The sequence below is a fragment of the Equus quagga genome, chromosome 4 (assembly GCF_021613505.1).
Source record: "Equus quagga isolate Etosha38 chromosome 4, UCLA_HA_Equagga_1.0, whole genome shotgun sequence".
Lineage (NCBI taxonomy): Eukaryota > Metazoa > Chordata > Mammalia > Perissodactyla > Equidae > Equus > Equus quagga.
The window spans coordinates 71,081,475-71,104,487 of record NC_060270.1 but is presented as its reverse complement, the minus strand read 5'-3'; the positions used below and the strand labels follow the sequence as shown (position 1 = coordinate 71,104,487).

General features: G+C 40.1%; 1 protein-coding gene across 3 annotated transcripts in view; it reads right to left on the bottom strand.

Moving 5' to 3' along the window:
• The window catches only part of EPB41L5 (erythrocyte membrane protein band 4.1 like 5), a 115,057-nt gene that overhangs the window by 36,382 nt on the left and 55,662 nt on the right, over positions 1-23,013 (bottom strand). For all 3 annotated transcript variants that reach the window (XM_046657917.1, XM_046657918.1, XM_046657919.1), the window contains exon 17: positions 419-582. In XM_046657917.1, the coding sequence (XP_046513873.1) occupies positions 419-582 (164 nt within the window). The remainder of the gene's footprint in view (positions 1-418; positions 583-23,013) is intronic.

Here is a 23,013-nt window from a genome sequence, read left to right as displayed (position 1 = left end):
TTTCTGGATTATTCATTTTTGTGGATCTGGGCAACAAAAGTTCTCATTAATAACAAAATGCTTTCTAGGAGCTAATGGAATGTCCAAACATTTACTCAATCCTGTGCCTTAGAAAATCTTTAAGGAAAAATTTTTTCTCTCCATTTTCACTCAAGAAACAAAGTAAAAAGCAAGTCTGAAAATTCATAAATGTTTGATGACTTATGAATAATACAAATGTTTGATCGTCTCAGTTATGTGATCTTAAATATTTCAATGGACCCTTAAGCCACAAAGAGGCAAAAAGCATAACTATTCTACATTAAATTTTAAAATTCAACTACTGCATAAAATATTCTTGGAGCAACTGACATAAATAGTTCATTTCAAAGGAAAGTAAAATAAAAACGTGTCGTCATTATAGAGAACATTTACTTACTCCCACATTCAACTTCGGGTTCCTCTAATCCAGTTTGCCCAGCGGCTATGTTAATATCATCTGGCGCTTGGGACGTCTCCATAGGGTCGGGTGCCCCAATTACATCATCAATGGTTGTTTCCAATAAGTCTGGACTATCTAGCAAATCAATATTCAGAGCCAAGCTATAAAGGCAACAGAAAACTTACTTAGACCAAGAAATTTATCAATGAAAAGAATTTAAAATACTAACAAAAACTTGAGCTGAAAAAAAAATTCATGTAAGTGTTCATAACCCAACTGGTTTATTTATCTGTCAAAACCCTTTGGGCAGATAACTTCTCTTCTAGCCAAGATGGAGTAAAAGGGACTGGATTTAGCTTTCCACCTGAAATAACCTAAGGGGAAAAAAAGAAACTATTTTCAAGACATTTAGACATCAGACAACAAAGAGCAGTGATTTTGAGATTCAGGAAACAAATAAAGTGAGCCCTATGATTGTCTTAAGACAACTTCCATGCCGTGGCACAGAGAGGGTGAAATGAGGCAGAGCACAGAGGGCTCCCTTAGTTGAGAAGATGGCACTGAGGGTCCAGGAAGAGCAAGGCAGTGAGAGTTCACAGGACAGAGTTTCAGCTAGGAGAGAGCAGCACTTCAAGGAGAGGATCCTGGAGGCCTGCAGAGGGTCCCCCTCAAGTATTCAGCAGAGTAGTGATCAGAGAAAGTGTGTGAGGAAGCTCCCCGAGGCTGCAGAAAAAAATTATCCAAAAGGATTTCCTCCCCGTTTGGCTGGGGAAAGAACTAGTGGCACTGACACTGGGCCACAGCGTCTGTTTCCACAGACTGTAAAAACACGTAATTCACAGGGCATTGAACACTGAGGAAGGTCTTGCCTCAATAGTGGGGAATAATTAACCCAGGCTGAGCATGGCAATAGACTCACCTAGCTTATCATAAAAGTAAGACCTGAAAGGGTCAAACTGTTTCCAAGTAACTGAACTGTGTTCCAAAACAAAGCTCAAGAAGATTTAGAGGAAAACAAAGTTATTTAGCACCCAGAAAAGTAAGTTTCACAACATCAAGCATCCACTCAAAAGATTACCTACCAGGAATGCAAAGAGGCAGAAAGATACATCCCATACGAAGGAGAATAATCAGTCAATAGAAATTGTTGTTATAATGAGCAGAGAAAGATATTAAAACCGTTATTTCAACTGTATTCTGTATGTTCACAAAGTTAAACAGAGAGGCCAGCCCGATGGCCAAGTGGTTAAGTTCGTGAACTCTGCTTTGGCAGCCTAGGGTTTCGCCAGTTCAGATCGTGGACACAACCTAGTGCTGCTCATCAGGCCATACTGAGGCAGTGTTCCACATAGCAGAGCCAGAAGGACCTACAACTAGAATACACAACTATGTAATGTAACTATGGAAGAAGAAGGAAAAAAAAAAAAGGGAAGATTGGCAACAGATGTTAGCTAAGGTGCCAATCTTCAAAGAAAGGAAAGATTAAGAAAAAAGTTAAACAGAGACATGGAACATATAAAAAAGACCCAAATCAGGGCTCGCCGGGGGGGTGTAGTGGTTAAGTTCAGGCACTCCACTTTGGCGGCCTGGGGTTTGTGCATTTGGATCCCGGGAGCAGACCTATGCACTGCTCATCAAGCCATGCTGTGGTGGTGTCCCACACACAAAATACAGAAAGATGGCACAGATGTTAGCTCAGGGACAATCTTCCTCAAAAACAAAAGACCCAAATCAAACTTCTAGAGATGAAAACGACGATATTTGAGATGGAAAATAGATCGGATGGGATGGATAGCATATTAGACCTTAAAAAAGATAACTTGAAGGCACAGCAACAGAAACTATCCAAAATAAAATACACAAAGAAAAAGAATCCTCAAAAATAAAATATCAGTTAGCTGTGGGACTTCAAGCAGCCTACTGTATGGATAATTAGAGTCCCAAAGTAAAAGTGGAAAAGAACATACATTTAAGAAAATAATGGCTGAAGTTTTTCCAAATTTGACGAAAAGTATAAATCCACAGATCCAAGAATTTCAATAAACACTCAACATGAAGAAGAAACACTAAATATAAACTACAAACAAGAAACATGAAGAAAACTACACCACAGCACACCATAATTAAACTGCTTAAAACCAATGATAAAAATAAAATCTTAAAAGCAGTCAGATATTATATGTTAAAAGGAATAACGATAAGAATGACAGATTTCTCATCAGAAACAATGCAAACTACAGGACAGTGGAGGAACATCTTAAAAGCACTAAAAGAAAAAATTATCAATCAAAATTTTATATCCAGTAAAAAAAGCTTTACAAAACAAAGGAAGACCTAGGTATATACTAAAGAAAACTGAAAACATCCACCCTCACAAAAATGTGTACACAAGTGTTCAGAGCAACAGTACTTATAAGAGCCAAAAAGTGGAAACCACCCAAATGCCCACCAACTGAGGAATGGATAAATAAAATGTGGTCTATTCACAGAGTGGATTCTAGCCAGCAATAAAAAGGAGTGAAGTACTAACACATGCTACAACATGGATGACCCTTGAAAACATAATGTTAAGGGGAAAAAGCCAGACACAAAATACCACATATTGTATGAGTCTATTTACACGAAATGTCCTTATAGGAAAATTCATAAAGACAGAAAGTAGATTTGTGGTTGCCAGGCACTGAGGAGGAGTCAGGGAGGAATGAGGATTGACCACTGTGGTGTAGGGTCTGAAATTAAGATTCAATATTAGGTCCTGCCCTGACATCCCTGCATCTCACAGGGCCCCCAAGGCCTAACTGCGAGTTCCGCTGCTCTCACCACATACACCCCTGATCCAGTGGAAAAGGTTCCCCATCCAGCTAGTTCTGCTATCAACTGTATCCCACCAGGTTCATTCTACCAGGTTCTTCACCTAACAAGTTTCACTTCGCTGCCAGCCTGTGAAATTCTTCAAACAAGCCAATCATACCCTCTGGAGGAAACCAGGAGTCACGTCACCCTTATGTAAAGCCTGCCTCCCACAACCATGTTTGCTCACTCTGCTCCCAAGTCAACACCTGTGTGGCCCTGTACGTTGTAGCTATGAGTATATGTGACTAATCAATTGCTATCGATCTCATCTGTCCAGTGTTGGGTGTTGTGTGTTCAGCCATCTTGCAGTATCTAGGGTGGGGAATTCCTCCCTCACCAAAAGGGTGCATAGGAGGTGATCAGAACCACTGCTAATGGGCATGGGATTTCTTTCGAGGGGGCAAAAATGTTCTAAAAGCAAATTCTGACAAAGGTTGCACAATCCTATGAATATACTAAAACACTGAATCGTCCACTTTAAATGGGTGAATGGTACAGTATGTGAATTATATCTTAATAAGGAAATTTTTTTAAACACAAAAACATTGTTACAAAAGAATTCATGACTAAAAGATTTGAACTAAAAAAATGTTAAAGGAAGAGCTATAAGCAAAAATAAAATGAACAATGAACAATATATGATGGGGTTTTTAACATTTATAAAGTTAAATGCCTGACAAATGAGATACCGCTATTCACTCACTACAATGGCTATAATCAAAAAGAGAGAAAATAACAAGTGTTGAAGGGGATGTGGAGACACTGGAATCCCCAGGCATTTCCACTCCAGAAAACAGTTTGCCAATTTCCTGAAAAGTTAAAATATAGATTTACCATACAACCCAGCAATTTTCCTCCTAGGAGTCTCTCCAAGAGAAACTGTACCTTATGCCCACCCAAAGACATGTACAGGAATGTTCATTACACTACTCACAGCAGCCAGAACATGGAACCAACCAAATTTCCACCAACTGTTGAATGGACAAACAAAATGTGGAATACCCATACAATGGACTATTTGACGATTATAAAAGGAACAAACTAGGATACATGGATGAACCTCAAAAACACGCTAGGTGAAAGAAGCCAGACATAAAGACCTGTATATTGTATGATGCCATTTATATGAAATGTCTAGCAAAGGCAAATTTATAGAGACCGAAAGCAGATCAGTGGTTGCCTGAAGGAGTGGAAGCTTAGGAACGTGACTTAAGTGTAACCCAGCATGAAGGAACTTTTGGGGATGATGAAAATGTTCTAAAACTGGATTGTGGCAATGATTTACAATTTCACACATTTCTGAACATCACAGAATTGTATATTAACAATAAGAGAATTTTATAATATGTAAAAATGTCTCAATAAACTTGTTCCAAAAACAAAACACGTTAGCCAAATTTAGAAGCACAGTTTGGAAAGTCGCAGGATACAAGACCAATATATAAAAATCAATTGTATATCTAGGCACTAGCAATGAACAACAGGAAACTGAAATGAAGAAAACAATTCCATTTAGAAACCCAATGCATTCCAAATTGTAAGTTTTTTAAAGAACAAGACTCTCAACCCAATTCATCTGCTGTAGGAAAGCTCAAAGGTCACAGATTTTTATTTTGTTGATCTAATACTGAGAGCAAAGGAAAGGAAGTGCCATTGTTTAAAAGGCTCCATGCTGTCCTAGAGGAATGAAGGCCATACTTCAATTACATACCTTGCGTCTAGGACTCAAGTAAGAAAAAATTCCTTTGAAAACTGTTAAAAGAGATAGTACGAACAAAGAATTTCTGTGCAAGTCAAGAGATCTGTGCCCCAGTCCTGTCTCTGCAACCACCTACACTTTACCTTGGTTTCCAAAATGTGTTCTACAGAGCCCAGAGGAGTCCACAGATACATGTGAATGACTTATTTACAGGTATGGAAATGGTGACTTTCTTATGGGCATTTTTATTTGGGATTCCCAGGTGGATTTAATTTGAAGGGTTTCTTAGCTAAAATTCATTTGGGAACCACTGGAGTAAAGGCACTTCAGGCACTTTTCATCTTTAAGACTGTAACAATCTATTAATGTAAAATCATCTCATCAGCTCATTTTCAAGTCTTTTTTTTTTTTTTTACTGGTCCAATTGTTATCCTCCCTAAGCATAAATCAGTGTCTCTTGTAGGGCTCTCTCTTTTTTAATAAGGATAATAACATCAAAAGAAGAGGTGGTGATGGTGAGAAGAGATGAAACAAAAATGTTAGCCTGTCAGAATTTGTTGAAGTAGGTTGATGAGCATACTGCATATATTCTCTCTACTACATGCATTTTTGAAATTTTCATCATACATTTTTAAAAATATGGATACTAATATTTGTCGGCCAAAAAATGTGAGAACTGTTGGGAGTTCATCTCCTATGGTCCTAACATGGGCACATGGCAGAAAATATTTTTTCAACTACATACCACACGTCTTAGTCTGTACAGACTGGCTTTAACAGAAATACCACAGACTGGGTGGCTTATTAACAACAGACACTTATTTCTCACAGTTCTAGATGCTGGGGAGTCCAAGATTGGGGACTAGCAGATTCAGTGTCTGGTGATGGCCCACTTTCTAGTTCAATGACCATCATCTTTCCACTGTGTCATCACATGGCTGAAGGAGTGAGGGATCTCCCTGGGGTCTCCTTTATAAGGGCATTAATCCCATTCATGAGGGCTTCTGCCTTCATGACTTAATCACATCCCAAAAGTGTCACCTCCAAACACCATCACATTGGGGATTATGTCTCAATATATAAATTTTAGGGGGACACAGCTGTATAGTCCATTGCATTAAAAAAAAAAAAAAAGATTGAGGGAAGATCCAAGATGGCGCCATGAGTAGTCCTCTTTGTCTCTCCCCCTTTGAGTCTACAATTATTTGGACACTCATTGCTTAACAAAGGATATCCAGATAGCATCTCAGGACGTCTGAGAGACCCATGCGACTATACATCGGAAGGCAGACGGACTTCCCTCCGGGAGGAGGTGGAGATAGGTGAAAACTCTCCGACCCCGACCGAACAGCCTAGTACCTGCAAGCGGCTTTCTTCCAACGGACGCCCCCAGAAGAGCAACTCACACCTAGGGCAGGAGCGAGCACACACCAGAGGAGCGACGGTGGAAACAGGTGACCAGAACCCTACCTAAACCCCCCGCAATTACTCCTAAATGCAGAGGGAAACTCTAGAGTTACACACTTGAGCCCGCGGGGAGAGTCTCACCCCGCCATTGGCGGGGAGATCCCGCCTGGTGTCCACGGCGCCCGGAGGGTCCCAGAGAGAATAACAGAGGGTGTAGCAGCCCCCCGGCTGCCACTGCCTGCACGGCTGGGCAAGGGATTGCCGGAGATCTCGGAGAGGACTGGGGCTGGGTGGAGCTCCAGAGGCCGGCTCCACGGCCCAGGGGGGAAGCTCCAGAGTTCCGCCTGGGCAGCAGACAAAACTCTCTGTCTGCCATTAGTGGAGGGGCCACGCGCAGCATTCACAACACCGGGAGGGTCCCGGAGAGGAGACTATCAGGCAGGGCAGCAGCTGACCAGCTACCACTGAAATCAGGATCTCCGGCTATCCCCCAGTCAGGGCAAAGGGCTCCCCGAGTTCCTGGGGAACAGGACTAGGGCTGGGTGGAGTTCCAGCGACCCGGCTCCGTAGCCTAGGGGGAAACCCTACAGGCTCACAGCAGCCTCAGCGAAAGCCTCTGCACAGCACTAGTAGAGAGCACCCATCCGGCAGCCACAAGGCTGGAAGACCCCGGGACAAAAGTAGCATAGCTAGGTGAGCTAACCGCAGACTGTAGAAGATGCCAATAGCTCTGCTGTGACCCCATAGTGGACAAGTGAGATTTTGTGGGTGCCGACAGTGACGGAGTGGCAAATATAAGTGATCCTACCCCTGGCCGCTGGAAAAGCCCACAACACCATTGCATACCCCAAGGAGGGAGCACATCTAGGTGGGCTGCAACAGTAGGCACCAGCAGCCTGAAGCCCCCCCCGTGACGGTCCCCACGGCAGAAAAGGGAATCCAAAGGACCACTGTGACTACGAGGAGGGGCCCAGGCCCAGTTAGCAACTGCGGATAGGGTTCCTGGTTGGTGCAGTATAAACAGCTGCTCCCCCACCACACCAGCAGAAACAAGTGGAAGGAGCAACTAATCTCTATCTCTATGTGGAGGCACAAATCTACAACATCAAGCAATATGAAAAAATACATTAAATCTCCAGAACAGAAGGAAAACAACAAATACACAGACAACAATCCCAAAGAAAATGAAATATATAACCTAAATGACGATGACTTCAAAACAGCCATCATTAAAATACTCAATGAGTTAAGAGAGAATTCAGATAGACAACTCAACGAGTTCAGGAGCTATGTCACAAAAGAGTTTGATACGATAAAGAAGAACCAAACAGAAATACTGGAAATGAAGAACACAATAGAGGAGATTAAGAAAAATCTAGATGCACTGAACAGTAGGGCCGATAATATGGAGGAAAGAATTAGCAATTTGGAAGATGGGAATATAGAAATGCTGCAGGCAGAGGAGGAGAGAGAAGCAAGACTAAAAAGAAATGAAGAAACTCTCCGAGAAATATCAGACACAATTAGGAGATGCAACGTAAGGATTATAGGTATACCAGAGGGAGAAGAGAAGGAGAAAGGGGCAGAAAGCCTATTCAAAGAAATAATGGCTGAGAACTTCCCAAATCTGGTGAGAGAGATGGATCTTCAGGTGACAGAAGCCAATAGATCTCCAAACTTTATCAACGCAAGAAGATCAACCCCACGGCATATAGTAGTGAAGCTAGCAAAAGTCAACGACAAGGAGAAAATACTAAGGACAGCCAGGCAAAAGAAACTAACCTACAAAGGAACCCCCATCAGGCTATCAGCAGATTTCTCAGCAGAAACTTTACAGGATAGAAGAGAGTGGAATGATATATTCAAAAATCTGAAGGACAAAAACCTACAGCCAAGAATTCTCTACCCGGCGAAAATATCCTTCAAATACGATGGAGAAATAAAAACTTTCCCAGATAAACAAAAATTAAGGGAGTTCATTGCCACAAAACCTCCTCTTCAGGAAATCCTCAGGAAAACCCTCATTCCTGAAAAAATCAAAAAAAGGAAAGGGGCTACAAAACCAAGAGCAGAGGAGATAAGTAGAAGGACAACAACAGAGAGTAGCAGCTCTTCATCAGAACAGATTAAACCATGGGACGAGAAACAAAGGAAATTGAAGAAAACTGGAAAACAAGACATAAAATGGTAGTGGTAGGCACCCACATCTCAATAATCACTCTAAATGTAAATGGATTGAACTCTCCAATCAAAAGACACAGAGTGGCAGGATGGATCAAAGAACAAGACCCAACAATATGCTGCCTCCAGGAAACACACCTCAGCCCCAAAGACAAACACAGACTCAGAGTGAAGGGATGGAGAACAATACTCGAAGCTAATAATGAACAAAAGAAAGCAGGTGTTGCTATACTAATATCAGACAAGGTAGACTTCAAAGCAAAACAGATAAAGAAAGACAAAGAGGGACAATACATAATGATAAAAGGGACTCTCCACCAAGAAGACATAACACTTATAAATATATACGCACCCCACACAGGAGCACCAAAATTTGTAAAGCAACTCTGAACAGAACTAAAAGAAGACATCAACAACAATACAATAATAGTAGGGGACCTCAACACCCCATTAACACCAATGGAAAGAACATCCAGACAGAAAATCAACAAGGAAATAACAGAATTAAATGACAAATTAGACCAGATGGACTTAATAGATACATATAGAACACTTCATCCAAAAACAGCAGGTTACACATTCTTCTCAAGTGCACATAGAACATTCTCAAGGATTGACCATATTTTGGGAAACAAAGCAAACATCAATAAATACAAGAGAGTTGAGGGGCTGGCCCCGTGGCCGAGTGGTTGAGTTCGCGTGCTCCGCTGCAGGTGGCCCAGTGTTTCGTTGGTTCAAATCCTGGGCGCGGACATGGCACTGCTCATCAAACCACGCTGAGGCAGCGTCCCACATGCCACAACTAGAAGGACCCACAATGAAGAATATACAACTATGTACCGGGGGGCTTTGGGGAGAAAAAGGAAAAAAATAAAATCTTTAAAAAAAAAAAAATACAAGAGAGTTGAAATAATATCAAGCATCTTTTCTGATCATAATGCTATGAAACTAGAAATCAACTACAAGAAAAAAGCAGAGAAAGGTGCAAAAATGTGGAGACTAAACAAGACGCTTCTCAACAAACAATGGATTATTGAAGAAATTAAAGAAGATATCAAATATTCTCTGGAGACAAATGAAAATGAGAACACAACATACCAAATCGTTTGGGATGCAGCAAAAGCAGTCCTAAGAGGGAAATTCATCGCAATACAGGCTCACCTCACTAAACAAGAAAAAGCTCACATAAGCAACCTCAAACGACACCTAACAGAACTAGAAAAAGAAGAACAAAGCCCAGAGTCAGTAGAAGGAGGGAAATAATAAAAATTAGAGCAGAAATAAACGATATTGAAACAAAAAAGAGAGTAGAAAGGATCAATGAAACAAAGAGTTGGTTCTTCAAAAAAATTAACAAAATCGACAAACCTTTAGCCAGACTCACCAAGAAAAGAAGAGAGAAATCTCAAATAAATAAAATTAGGAATGAGAGAGGAGAAATCACAACAGATACCAATGAAATACAAGGGATCATAAGAGAATACTATGAAAAACTCTACGCCAACAAATTGAACAACCTGGAAGAAATGGACAACTTCCTAGACTCCTACAACCTCCCCAAACTGAATCAGGAAGAAATGGAGAATCTGAATAGGCCAATCACAAGTAAGGAAATAGAAACAGTAATCAAAAACCTCCCCAAAAATAAGTCCAGGACCAGACGGCTTCTCTGGAGAATTCTACCAAACTTTCAAAGAAGACTTAATACCTATTGTTCTCAAACTATTCCAGAAAATAGAGGAAGATGGAGTACTCCCTAACACATTCTATGAAGCCAACATCACTCTGATCCCCAAACCTGACAAGGACAACACAAAGAAAGAGAACTACAGGCCAATATCACTGATGAACATAGATGCAAAAATCCTCAACAAAATTCTGGCAAACCTAATACAGCAATACATCAAAAAGATTATACACCATGATCAAGTGGGATTTATACCAGGGACACAGGGATGGTTCAACATCCACAAGTCAATCAACGTGATACACTACATCAACAAAATGAAAAACAAAAACCACATGATCATCTCAATAGATGCAGAGAAAGGATTCGACAAGATCCAACACCCATTTATGATAAAAACCCTCAGTAAAATGGGTATAGAAGGAAAGTACCTCAACATAATAAAGGCCATATATGACAAACCCACAGCCAACATCATACTCAATGGACAAAAATTGAAAGCCATCCCTCTGAGGACAGGAACAAGACAAGGGTGCCCACTTTCACCACTCCTATTCAACATAGTACTGGAGGTGTTGGCCAGAGCAATTCGGCAGGAAAAAGAAATAAAAGGAATCCAAATAGGTAGTGAAGTAAAACTCTCACTGTTTGCAGACAACATGATCTTATATATAGAAAACCCCAAAGAATCTATACAAAAACTATTAGAAATAATCAACAACTACAGCAAAGTAGCAGGGTATAAAATCAACATACATAAATCAGTAGCATTTCTATACACTAACAATGAACTAACAGAAAAAGAGCTCAAGAACTCAATCCCATTCACAATCGCAACGAAAAGAATAAAATACCTCCGGATAAACTTAACCAAGGAAGTGAAGGATCTATACAATGAAAACTACAAGACTTTCTTGAAAGAAATTGACGACTACATAAAGAGATGGAAAGACATTCCATGCACATGGATTGGAAGAATAAACACAGTTAAAATGTCCATACTACCTAAAGCAATCTACAGATTCAATGCTATCCCAATCAGAATCCCAAGAACATTCTTCACAGAAATTGAACAAAGAATCCTAAAATTCATATGGGGCAACAAAAGACCGCGAATTGCTAAAGCAATCCTGAGCAAGAAAAACAAAGCTGGCGGAATCACAATCCCAGATTTCAAAACATACTACAAAGTTACAGTGATCAAAACAGCATGGTACTGGTACAAAAACAGGTCCACAGATCAATGGAACAGAATTGAAAGCCCAGAGATAAAACCACACATCTATGGACAGCTAATCTTCGACAAAGGAGCAGAGAGCCTACAATGGAAAAAAGAAAGTCTCTTCAACAAATGGTGCTGGGAAAACTGGACAGCCACATGCAAAAGATTGAAAATTGACCATTCTTTTTCACCACACACCAAAATAAACTCAAAATGGATCAAAGACGTAAAGATTAGGCCTGAAACAATAAGTCTTCTAGAAGAGAATATCAGCAGTACACTCTTTGGCATCAGTTTCAAAAGAATCTTTTCGGACACTATAACTCCTCAGTTGAGGGAAACAATAGAAAGAATAAACAAATGGGACTTCATCAGACTAAAGAGCTTCTTCAAGGGAAGGGAAAACAGGATTGAAACAAAAAAACAGCTCACTAATTGGGAAAAAATATTTACAAGCCACTTATCCGACAAAGGGTTAATCTCCTTATGGAGATTAACATATACAAAGAACTCACACGGCTTAACAACAAAAAAAACAAACAACCCGATCAAAAAATGGGCAGAGAACATGAACAGACATTTCTCAAAAGAAGATATAAATATGGCCAATAGACACATGAAAAGATGTTCATCATCGCTAATCATCAGGGAAATGCAAATTAAAATTACACAAAGATATCACCTTACACCCGTTAGATTGGCAAAAACATCCAAAACCAAGAGCGACAAATGTTGGAGAGGTTGTGGAGAAAAAGGAACCCTCATACACTGTTGGTGGGAATGCAAACTGGTACAGCCACTATGGAAATCAGTATGGAGATTTCTCAGAAAGTTAAAAATAGAAATACCCTATGACCCAGCCATCCCATTACTGGGTATCTATCCTAAGAACCTGAAATCAGAAATCCCAAGAGTCCCTTGCACCCCTATGTTCATCGCAGCATTATTTACAATAGCCAAGACGTGGAACCAACCTACATGCCCAGAAACTGATGATTGGATAAAGAAGATATGGTATATATACACAATGGAATACTACTCAGCTATAAAAAAAGACAAAATTGGCCCATTCGCAGCAACGTGGATGGACCTTGAGGGTATTATGTTAAGCGAAATAAGCCAGTCAGAGAAAGACGAACTCTATATGACTCCACTCATAGGTGGAAGTTAACATATTGACAAGATCTGATCGGTGGTTACCAGAGAAAAGGGGGGGGGGGGAGGGCACAAAGGGGGAAGTGGTGTACCCACAACATGACTGACAATAATGTACAACTGAAATCTCACAAGGTTGTAATCTATCATAACATTAATTAAAAAAAAAAGATTGAAAACGTCATAAATCAGAAATGAAATAGAAGGCCATTATAAAAGAATCTTGAATTGTCTCAATTTTTGAAGAATAACGGTTAAAAGGTACCTGTGTTATGAGTTGAACTGTGTGTGCCCCCCGTCCCAAACTGACATGCTGAAGCCCTAACACCCAGTACTTCAGACTGTGATCTTATTTGGAAATAGGATATTTGCAGATGTAATTAGTTATGATGAGATCATACTGGAATAGCGTAGGCATTTATTTTATTTATTTTTTTTTTTGAGGAAGATCAGCCCTGAGCTAACTACTGCCAGTCCTCCTCTTTTTGCTGAGGAAGCCTAGCCCTGAGCTAACATCCGTGCCCATCTTCCTCTACTTTATATGTGGGGTGCCTACCACAGCATGGCTTGCCAAGTGGTGCCATGTCTGCACCCGGGATTCGAACCAGCAAACCCCTGGCCACCGAGAAGCGGAACGTGCGAACTTAACCGCTGCACCACCGGGCTGGCCCTAAGGTAGGCATTTAAAATCCATTGTAACTGATGTCTTCATGAAAGGGGGGAATTTGGACAAAGACACACACAGAAGGAGAGCGCCCAGTGAAGATGAAGGCAGAGATGAGGTGATGCTTCTGCAATCCAAAGACTGTCAGCAAACTACCAGAAGCTGGACGAGATGCATGGAACAGATTCTTCCTCATAACCCTCAGAAGAAAGCAATCCTGCCTACACCTTAATCTCTCAGACTTCTAGCCTCTACAACTGTGAGACAAAATCTCTGTTGTCACTCAGTTGTAAAGGCAGTCCCAGCAAACTAACACGTCTCACGTTCTAAAGATCTGAGCAAGACTTACTAAAGGAGACCCTAAATAGCAACCACATTATTCAGGCCATAAAAGCAAAGACAAGGGGCTGGCCTGGTGGTGCAGCGGTTAAGTTCACACGTTCCGCTTCTCGGTGGCCCAGGGTTCGCCGGTTCGGGTCCCAGGTGCGGACATGGCACCGCTTGGCCAAAGCCATGCTGTGGTAGGCGTCCCACGTATAAAGTAGAGGAAGGTGGGCATGGATGTTAGCTCAGGGCCAGCCTTCCTCAGCAAAAAGAGGAGGATTGGCAGTAGTTAGCTCAGGGCTAATCTTCGTCAAATAAATAAATAAATAAAAGAACAGCATCTATTGTAGAGAATATCAGCAGTTTTCTCCTACAACCACTTTCTGTTTAGAAACAAAGCCAAAACATAACAGGATTCATTCATTGCCTGTCTTCCATTACAACCATGGTTATAAAGCCTAAGAGTGAACGATCTTTCCTTGCTTGCTATCACACCCTTGCATTTTAGAACAGGCTGGGGTTATCTGAAGGTCACTTACGTCACACTCTGTGCCGCTGTTACTGGAATAGCTAACATCAGATAAAATACCTCTCCTGACTGAAGCTTGCCCGCAAAACCACGTCAGGATTTATCTCTGTTTTCTGATACTTTGCTACACAGTGACAGAAAACAAAACACAAATAAACCTGGCACGCAGTGCACAATAACCGCTTAAATAAACTTACTGCACCCCCTCATCTTCCCTAGGGAAATATGTAGGTCATTTAAGTGGAACATTTATTGCCCCTTCACCAGGAAAGATTTATTTAACTGCCCCATTGAAATTTGCAAACACATACGGTTTTACAATCTACAAATAAGCAACAGTCATGAGAGAATAAAAAAAGTAAAGTATAATTTCATAAAAGCAAGTAATTCATCCCTGAGCATTCCATCTTCTATACAAATAAATTACAAAATTTAAATACTGTGCACTTTATTTTTTTACTTTCTCTAAAACAGAAATACCTAATCATCCTGGTACAAGAGCTGTTACAAACTGAAGACTATATAACTGTCACTGTGCTTTGTTTTCAATGTGTACAATCTGCCTCACATAGGCAGAGACAAACATATACAATGTAACACAAAATTAAAGGTGGTTGTTTGAAAAGACTAAATAAACAGACACACTTCCAGGAAAAAAAAAACCAAAAAACCAAGAGACAGAATTTCAGATGCTACAGATAAAGAAGTAAGAGAATATACTATTATACTTAATTTTAAAAATGGGCAAAGGATGTGAACGGACATTTCTCCCAAGGCATGCAAATGGTCAATACACATATTAAAAAATATATCCAATTTTAGCCCCCTGAAAATGCAACTCAAAACCACAATAAGACACCACCCTCAAAACAACAAGGAAGAGAGGTTAACAAAATTCCTGGTGGAAACGTCAAACGGTGCAGCCACTTGGGAAAACAATCTGGCAGTTTCTCAAGATGTCAAACATAGTTATCATATGACCTAGCAATTCTACTCCTATGTATATACCCAAAAGAACTGAAAACATGTTAAAAAAAAAAAAAAAAAAACCACCCAGGGGCTGGCCCCGTGGCTGAGTGGTTAAGTTCACGCGCTCCGCTGCAGGCGGCCCAGTGTTTCGTTGGTTCGAATCCTGGGCGCGGACATGGCACTGCTCATCAAACCACGCTGAGGCAGCGTCCCACATACCACAACTAGAAGGACCTACAACGAAGAATATACAACTATGTACCGAGGGGCTTTGGGGAGAAAAAGGAAAAAAAATAAAATCTTTAAAAAAAAAAAAAAACAAAAAACCTGTACATGAATGTTCATAGCAGCATTATTCACAATAGCCAAAAACTGGAAACCCAAAAGTCCATCAAGTAACAAATAACAAATAAAATGTTGTGTATTATAGAAGGGAATATATTAAGCCATTAGAAGGAATCAAATACTGATACATGCTACAACATGGATGAACCCTGAAAATACTATGCAAGTGAAAGAAGACACAAAAGGTTACATGGTATGATTCTATTTATAGGAAATTTCCAGAATGAGCAAATCCATAGAGACCGAAAGTAGATTAGTGTTTGTCAGGGACCAGGGCGGTGGTGGGTGGGGAGGGCGGGGGGTGAGAAGAGGCAGCAACTGCTAATAGGTAAGGGGTTTCTGGTGGAAATGATGAAAATGTTCTGGAATTATAGTGGTGATGGTTGTACACTTTTGTGAACACACTAAAAACTAAGAAATTGTGCACCTAAGTTTTTAAAAAGGTAGTACATTACATTTTCAGTCTGTGGCTTTTGCCAATGTCCTGTACACATCCATTTCTCAAGAATGTACAAAGGAATATGTAAACCATTGTCTCTTCTATCCATCCCGTTCCTTTTCATGGATACTTACCTGTATAAATTGAAGCAGTTTGTCTTGTGGACAAACTGCAGCATTTTAATTTGTTTTCACTCATTTAAAGTAGTACATGCTAGCTAAGAAAAGCAATCAATGTCTTCCTTTATTCTCACTCTCTGAAAATTTAGTTAATCTATCCAGGTCCATTTTTTGTGTACTTACAAATACGTGTACTTACATGGTTTGATGGGTTTTACAAAAATGGAAACATACCTAAAACACTTCACTTGAGTTTGTAACTCCACAATGCATTACTGACATACTCCAGTAAGAGCACAGGTAGAATTTTCCTCATTCTTTAACAATTACATGGTATGAATGCAGCATATTTTAATTATCCAGTCTTCCATCAATTGACATTCATTCTTCACATTGCCTCTAGAGTTATCTTTCTAAAGTAGACCTGCTATCACACTCCCTTTTACTCTCCACATTCTAGGCCCCACCAAGCTTTACATTGTAGGAAGTCAGGACAGCAGGTAATGGTCTGGGCTCCAGGACCGAGCTGTCTGAGTTTGAAGTCCAGCCTCACCATGTACTAGCAATGCGATGTCAGACAAGTTACATACCCTTATTATGCCTTAATTTCTTCACTGGCCTAAACACCTTACAAACTCCTTTAGGGACTAAATGCTTTGCTGGAATAAATGTTTACTGATATACCTCCAGAACAATGCAGGCACAGTAGCACTCAAATGTCAGCTATCGCTATTAATATACCACCCCATGAATTCTGCACTCATTACTCAAACCCCATTCATCATTCCTCAACTATACCTTGCACTTTGCTACTTTAAAATTTTCTTTTGCTATCACTCTCTTATTTCATAATGAGTTATTCATCCAATGCTCCTGATTCTCTGTGTCCTTCAAAATCTGATGCAAATGTCAGGAAGCCTTCTTTGTTTCAACCTCTTCTACCTTTCTACAACCTTGCATACCTAATGACTTAGCGTTCGCACCAGTTATTTGTAAAAACAATTTGAGTGTAAATTTCTTGAAGCCAGGGACAGCAGTTTGATTATTTCTGCATCAAGTGTGTCAAGATGTGCTTGGCATTCATGCAGTCAATCAATCAGCTAGTATTTATGGAGTGCCAAGCCAGGCACTGCTCTGGGTATAGAGGAGTAAACAAAATAAACACTCTCCCTTGACGAAGCTTAGGTTCTATTGAAGAATACAGAGATGACAAACAAGCTAACATAAGAGTCGTAAGGTGAAGCGAGGCGAGAAAAAATAAAGCAGCGTAAGAAGAGTAGGGATGCAGAGGAGGCTGGGGGCCTGTGATTACTCCACAGGGAGGTCAGGAAAGGCTTCCCTGCTAAGAAACCTGGAGGCATCAGAAGGAACCATAAGAGATTCAAATGAGGGATATCTAGGCCAAAGTAAAAGTACAAAGATCCTAAGAAGGAACACACTTAGAACGTTAGAGCAAGTCTTTGGAAGCCAGTAAACAAGGTCAAGATTGGCAGAAGAAAAGGAATCAGAAAAATCATGCTTTTGTCAACACGAGGATTTTGAATTTTAGTTTGTGTGAGATGAGGATCTCTGGAAGGTGTAAGAAGAAATGATGTGATCTGACTTATAATCACCATGGCTGCCAAGGAGATGAGGAGACAGTAGAGGATTGAGGGCATGGCTGGGAGACCAGGTAAAAGGAAAGAAACCATAGCAAATTGAAACACAGTGGGAGCAGGAGAGATAGTGGTGGATTCCAGATACATTTTGAAGAAAGAACTTAAGAATTTACTGACTAACGAGTAAAGACAAAGTGAAGTCAAGGTGATCATTAGGCGCTAAGCTCCAAGCCAGCGTTTCTCAAACCTTAGTGTGTGTCAGAGTCTCCAGGAGGGCACGTTAAACAGACTGTTGGGTCTCACCTCTGGAGTTTCTGACTCAGTAGGTCTGAAGTGGAGCCTGAGCCACACTGCCTACAGACAGGAAAAACAGAACTGCCCATTACTGAGCTAGCAAAAACTGCAGAGAGAAGAAAAATCAGGAGCTCAATTTTAAACATATTAAAGATGGCCCAATATCACCTCTGTGGTATTTTCCTCCAAAACCCATGGCCTCAATCCAATCATCGGAAAACATCACATCCACCCAAATTGAGGGACATCCTACAAGGTATCTAACCAGTACTCTTCAAAAGGTTGCCAAAGAAATGGAATGCCTCAGTGTCACAGATGGAAGTGGACTGAAGTAACATAGATCTTGGATCAGATTCTGGAACATTTGTGGAAAGACTGGGAAACCTGAATGAGGTCCACAGTCTAATTAGTGGTATTGTACCAATATTAATTTCTTGTTGTGATAATTATACCATGGTTATGTAGGATGTTAACGGTGGGGGAAGCTAAGGAGGGCGGGTGTGGGAACTCTGCACTGTCTTTGCAACTGTTCTGTAAGCCTAAAACTATTTCAAAATCAAAAGTTTTTAAAACTTCAGATGCCTGTATTAGATATCTAAGTAGAGATATTATATAGGCAGTTGGACATGTAAGTCTGGAAACAAAGAGGTCCAGGCTGATGATATATAAAGTGGGAATCTGCCAGTGTACGGATGGCATTTAAAACCATAACACTAGATGAGATTACCAAGGAAATGAGTTGTTACAAAAAGGGTGCTAAGATAAAGTTTAGGGGGTTAGGGAGATAAGGAGAAACTAACAGGAAACTAAAAATGATGGCTAGTGAGGTTAGAAGACAACAAAAAAGAGTAGTGTCCCTAAGCTAAGTGAAGAAAGCATTTCACTAAGAAGTGAGCAACTGTTTTGAATGCTAATAACTTGACTGCAGCATGACCATGGGATTAGAAATGTGGAGGTCATTTATAAACCAACAAAAGCTATATTGGCAGAGCAGTAGCATAATCCTAGTAGTTCATGCAGAGCTTTTGTATGGATTTAAGCAGTGCCCCTCCTGATGACACTTTACCTTCATCTCCTGCAAAACTCACATAATACACTGACTTTATTTAAACAAGAAATTTAATGCCATCTGCTGGAAAACCACTGTTATAAATATGTGATCACTGTCCTCCTGAAAGTGGCACTCCTGTGCAGTCACAACCCACACAATCATACATAATAGCTTAGACGGCAGAGACAATGTCTGATTAGAACGGGTTGAAGACAGAATGAGAAGAGAAAAAGAGGAGACAGAGAATATAGAAAATTCTTTCAGGGCAGGGAGTTTTGCTATCAGTGGAACAAAGAAATGGAGGAATAGCCAAAAGAGGAGGTGAGTTCAGGGAGGGTTTCTTTTTTTAATGATGTGAGATATCACAGGCTATTTCTGTGCTGACAAGAATACTCCAGTAGAGAGTGAAAACTGACACTACAGAATGAGAGGGGAGAGGGGCCGGCCCTGCAGCCGAATGGTTAAGTTTGTGCGCTCTGCTTCAGCGGCCTGGGGTTTTTGCCGGTTCAGATCCCAGGTGCAGACACGGCACTGCTCATCAGGCCGTGCTGAGGCGATGTCCCACATAGCACAGCCAGAGGCACTCACAACTAGAATATACAACTATGTACTGGGGGGCTTTGGGGAGAAGAAGAAGAAAATAGAAGATTGGCAACAGTTGCTAGCTCAGGCGCCAATCTTAAAAAAAAAAAAAAAGAGAGAGGCCGGCCCGGTGGCGCACCAGTTAAGTTAGCATGTTCTGCTTCGGTGGCCTGGGGTTCACTGGTTCGGATCCCAGGTGCGGACACGGCACCGCTTGGCACGTCATGCTGTGGTAGGTGTCCCATATATAAAATAGAGGAAGATGGGCATGGATGTTGGCTCAGGACCAGTCTCCCTCAGCAAAAAGAGGAGGATTGGCAGCAGTTAGCTCAGGGAGAAAAAAAAAAAAGAGAGAGAGAAGGGAGAAACGCTTAAATGACGTTCTTGAGTAGCCGAGTCAAGATCTAGGAGACAACTAGAAGTGGGCCTTAAATAGAAGCATGGACAGTTCATTTACAACAAGAGCAGAGAAAGCAGAATATATAGGACTCAACAGAAATAAGTTAATTGATAAGATGGGGGGACTGTACAGAAGATCTCTTCTGGTTGTTTATTTTCTCAATAAAATAGGAAGCAAGGTCATTAGCGGACAATGTGGAGTGAAGAATGAGAAGATAGTGGTTTGAAAGAGGATAAATTACTGCCAGCACAGTGGGAAAATGAATAGATTAAGGAAACGTGATACGATTTCAGGCAGGATGGAAGGCCCACTTGCGCTCTGTGGCCACAATTTAAAGCGAGACCATTCAATAATGTTGCAATTCACATTTGCCATCTACATGCACAAGAGTGTTGGACGTAACCAGACGTGTACAACAGAGGAAGAGTCAAGAAATTTGAGGGTACACGCAAAGGAGTAACTATAAGTGATTGTGGCTGAGAAGTGAGGAACAAGCTGGTGGGTATTCAACAAATAACGAAGTGAATCAAAAAACAGGTATCAATATAAGACTCCCAAAACCTTTCACTGAAAAACTTGCAATGATTGTTCCAGGCCTCCTCACCAACTCCAAAGTACTCAGACTGACATTCAATGCCTCCTTGCCAACCTACTCAAATACTTTTAACTGCTATTGCTCCCTATCTGTGAAGTTCCCATCAAAGTGATAACCGGGACATTCTAAACCTTCCCAGATCTTTCTAAAGACTTCCAAAGGTTTTGCTTATGGTATCCCCAGAAAAATATGTAAGTTGTTAAACATAGGTCTTATCTCCAAACTCCCAGAGAATTTATAAATTAAGTACTCCCTAAAGCTAATGGCTCGGCTACAAAAAGTAGCTTTGTCACAAGAAATTCTTCTGTGTAATGGTATATATTCTAATGGTATTTTACATCCTGGGATATTTTCCATAATTTCCCTGGATACTCCTCTATCTAGTTCCACAAGACAAATTATGCCAGCAATCATCTTCCTATTATCATCTCATCTTTCATTCTTTCCTTTTACTCCACCTCTAATACATTAATATATTTTTCACTTAACAATCAGTCATTGGTCAGCAGACCAGACCTTTACTTAGGAATCTGCAACTTCTTACAAATCCTACCCATACACTCGTATGTCTCATTTCTTCTCTATTAAAATTAGTTTAAAACAAAACAAACAAGAATTCCTTCAACAAAATAAATAAGATCTGCAGCTGTGGAACCAGTTTTTAAGAGGAGGAGGTACAGACTGATTACAGCACTAAGGGAGTCTGCAGTCACACTCCTTGGAGAATGTTGTTCTCCGAGACAATCTCCCTTCTCCACGCCAGGAAAAACAAAACTTTGGGCAGGTCTCAGGAACAAAATGTAAAAAGTTCATTCAAGCACCATCACCTAGAATTAAGGCCACAGCTTGTTGTTAGGAACAAAAAGGCTCAGGTAATTATCTAATAATAAAAAATTTGGGAAAACAATCCCTTCAGGAAAAACAAGAACACTTGTTCTTCTGCTTCAGTATAAAAATAAAAATATATCGTCAAGCCACAGAAAATTTTCTTCCCTTTCACTAATTTCTTTTGAAATTTTCTCTTCTCTTCACTAATTCTCGAAGGTTAATATTACAATCCTCCCCACCAGCCCAAAGAGATGAAAGCAACTGAAGTGTATCACACATCAGCAATAGTCAAGAATTGAAGATATAAAGTTACGTAACACATTTTCCACTGAAAGTGAAGTGCTTCTTGTCCTAATATCTAAACCACCAAGGTTAACATCAACTGAGCAAGAAAAAATTCTCACAACGATTTCATGTGACTAAAGTAAAAGTTAATTTATATAACAGAGGATGATAAATTTTTATGTTCTTCAAAAAAAGGGAGCTGAGGAAGAATACTGTACCTAAATTCACATGGTTCATAATATCTAGAAAGAATGTGACAAATCACATTTTACATATGAGACAGAAGTACAGAGAGAGAGAGAGACATAAAGACAAAGAGAGAAAGACAGAGGTTTCCCCACCACAGAGGTATCTTCAAATTCTATCCTTTACATAAAAGCATCCCACATGCAAGCATTCACAATTCTGGAAGGTATAACTGATGATGTGATATAATTTATATTAAAATATAGGAAGGAAGTATGTGGTAGTAAAAAGATTCAGTGGTTATTAGCACAAGATGATTTTATTTTTACAAATCCATATGACAAGCCCTATATACCAAGGGTACTGAAAGCCTAACATATACAAAATAAAAGCAACGAACTAAGAGTAGGCCCCAACCAAAACAGTTAAATTACCATGTACTCAAACGATTACCACTCTCACCAACAGGCATGCTGTACTAACATGGGACAGCCATCTCCCAACTTTTTCAGTTTACATCTGTGAATATATATGGAAGTAAAAAGGATCAAAGTTGAGGTCTAGTCTTCTCATGCCTGTGAAGCCAGTCATTTCCACAATACTCTTCTTCCTCCTGAAATCCCAAAACATGGTAGTCCTCCACTCCTTACCCTCTTCATCTATTTTCCAGTTTTGGCAAGATGGAAAAATGAAATGTGCGACATCAGGACACATAAATGTGATAAAGCAAGGTTATCAATCAAAACAATTATTAGCATATCAACCAAGAAAATATGCAAAAATCCAGAGAATAAGAGAAACTACCATAACTAAGGCTCAGCTAACTGTCTTACCCTATGAAACAAGCTGCCTCCCTTTTCTCCATTCAGCAGACACTTTGGTTCTATATCTTGACTTATTTATATGGCACCTTTTACATCCTGGGCAATTTTAACAATAAAGATTCACCCAAGTGTTAAAACTAACAACATTTTCTGGGTCAGCACTTTAAATAAATAAAAAAGTCCCCCACCCAAAAAGATTATTTGAATTATACTGATGATATTACAATACTAGAATGTTTGTATACTAGTTGCTTTTTAAAATATAGACAGTATATACACAGCAGGACAAATAAAGTTGTTCTTCTCTGTAAATTCATTTAAAAGTACATCTATGACTACCCTGTCAAACTCACAAT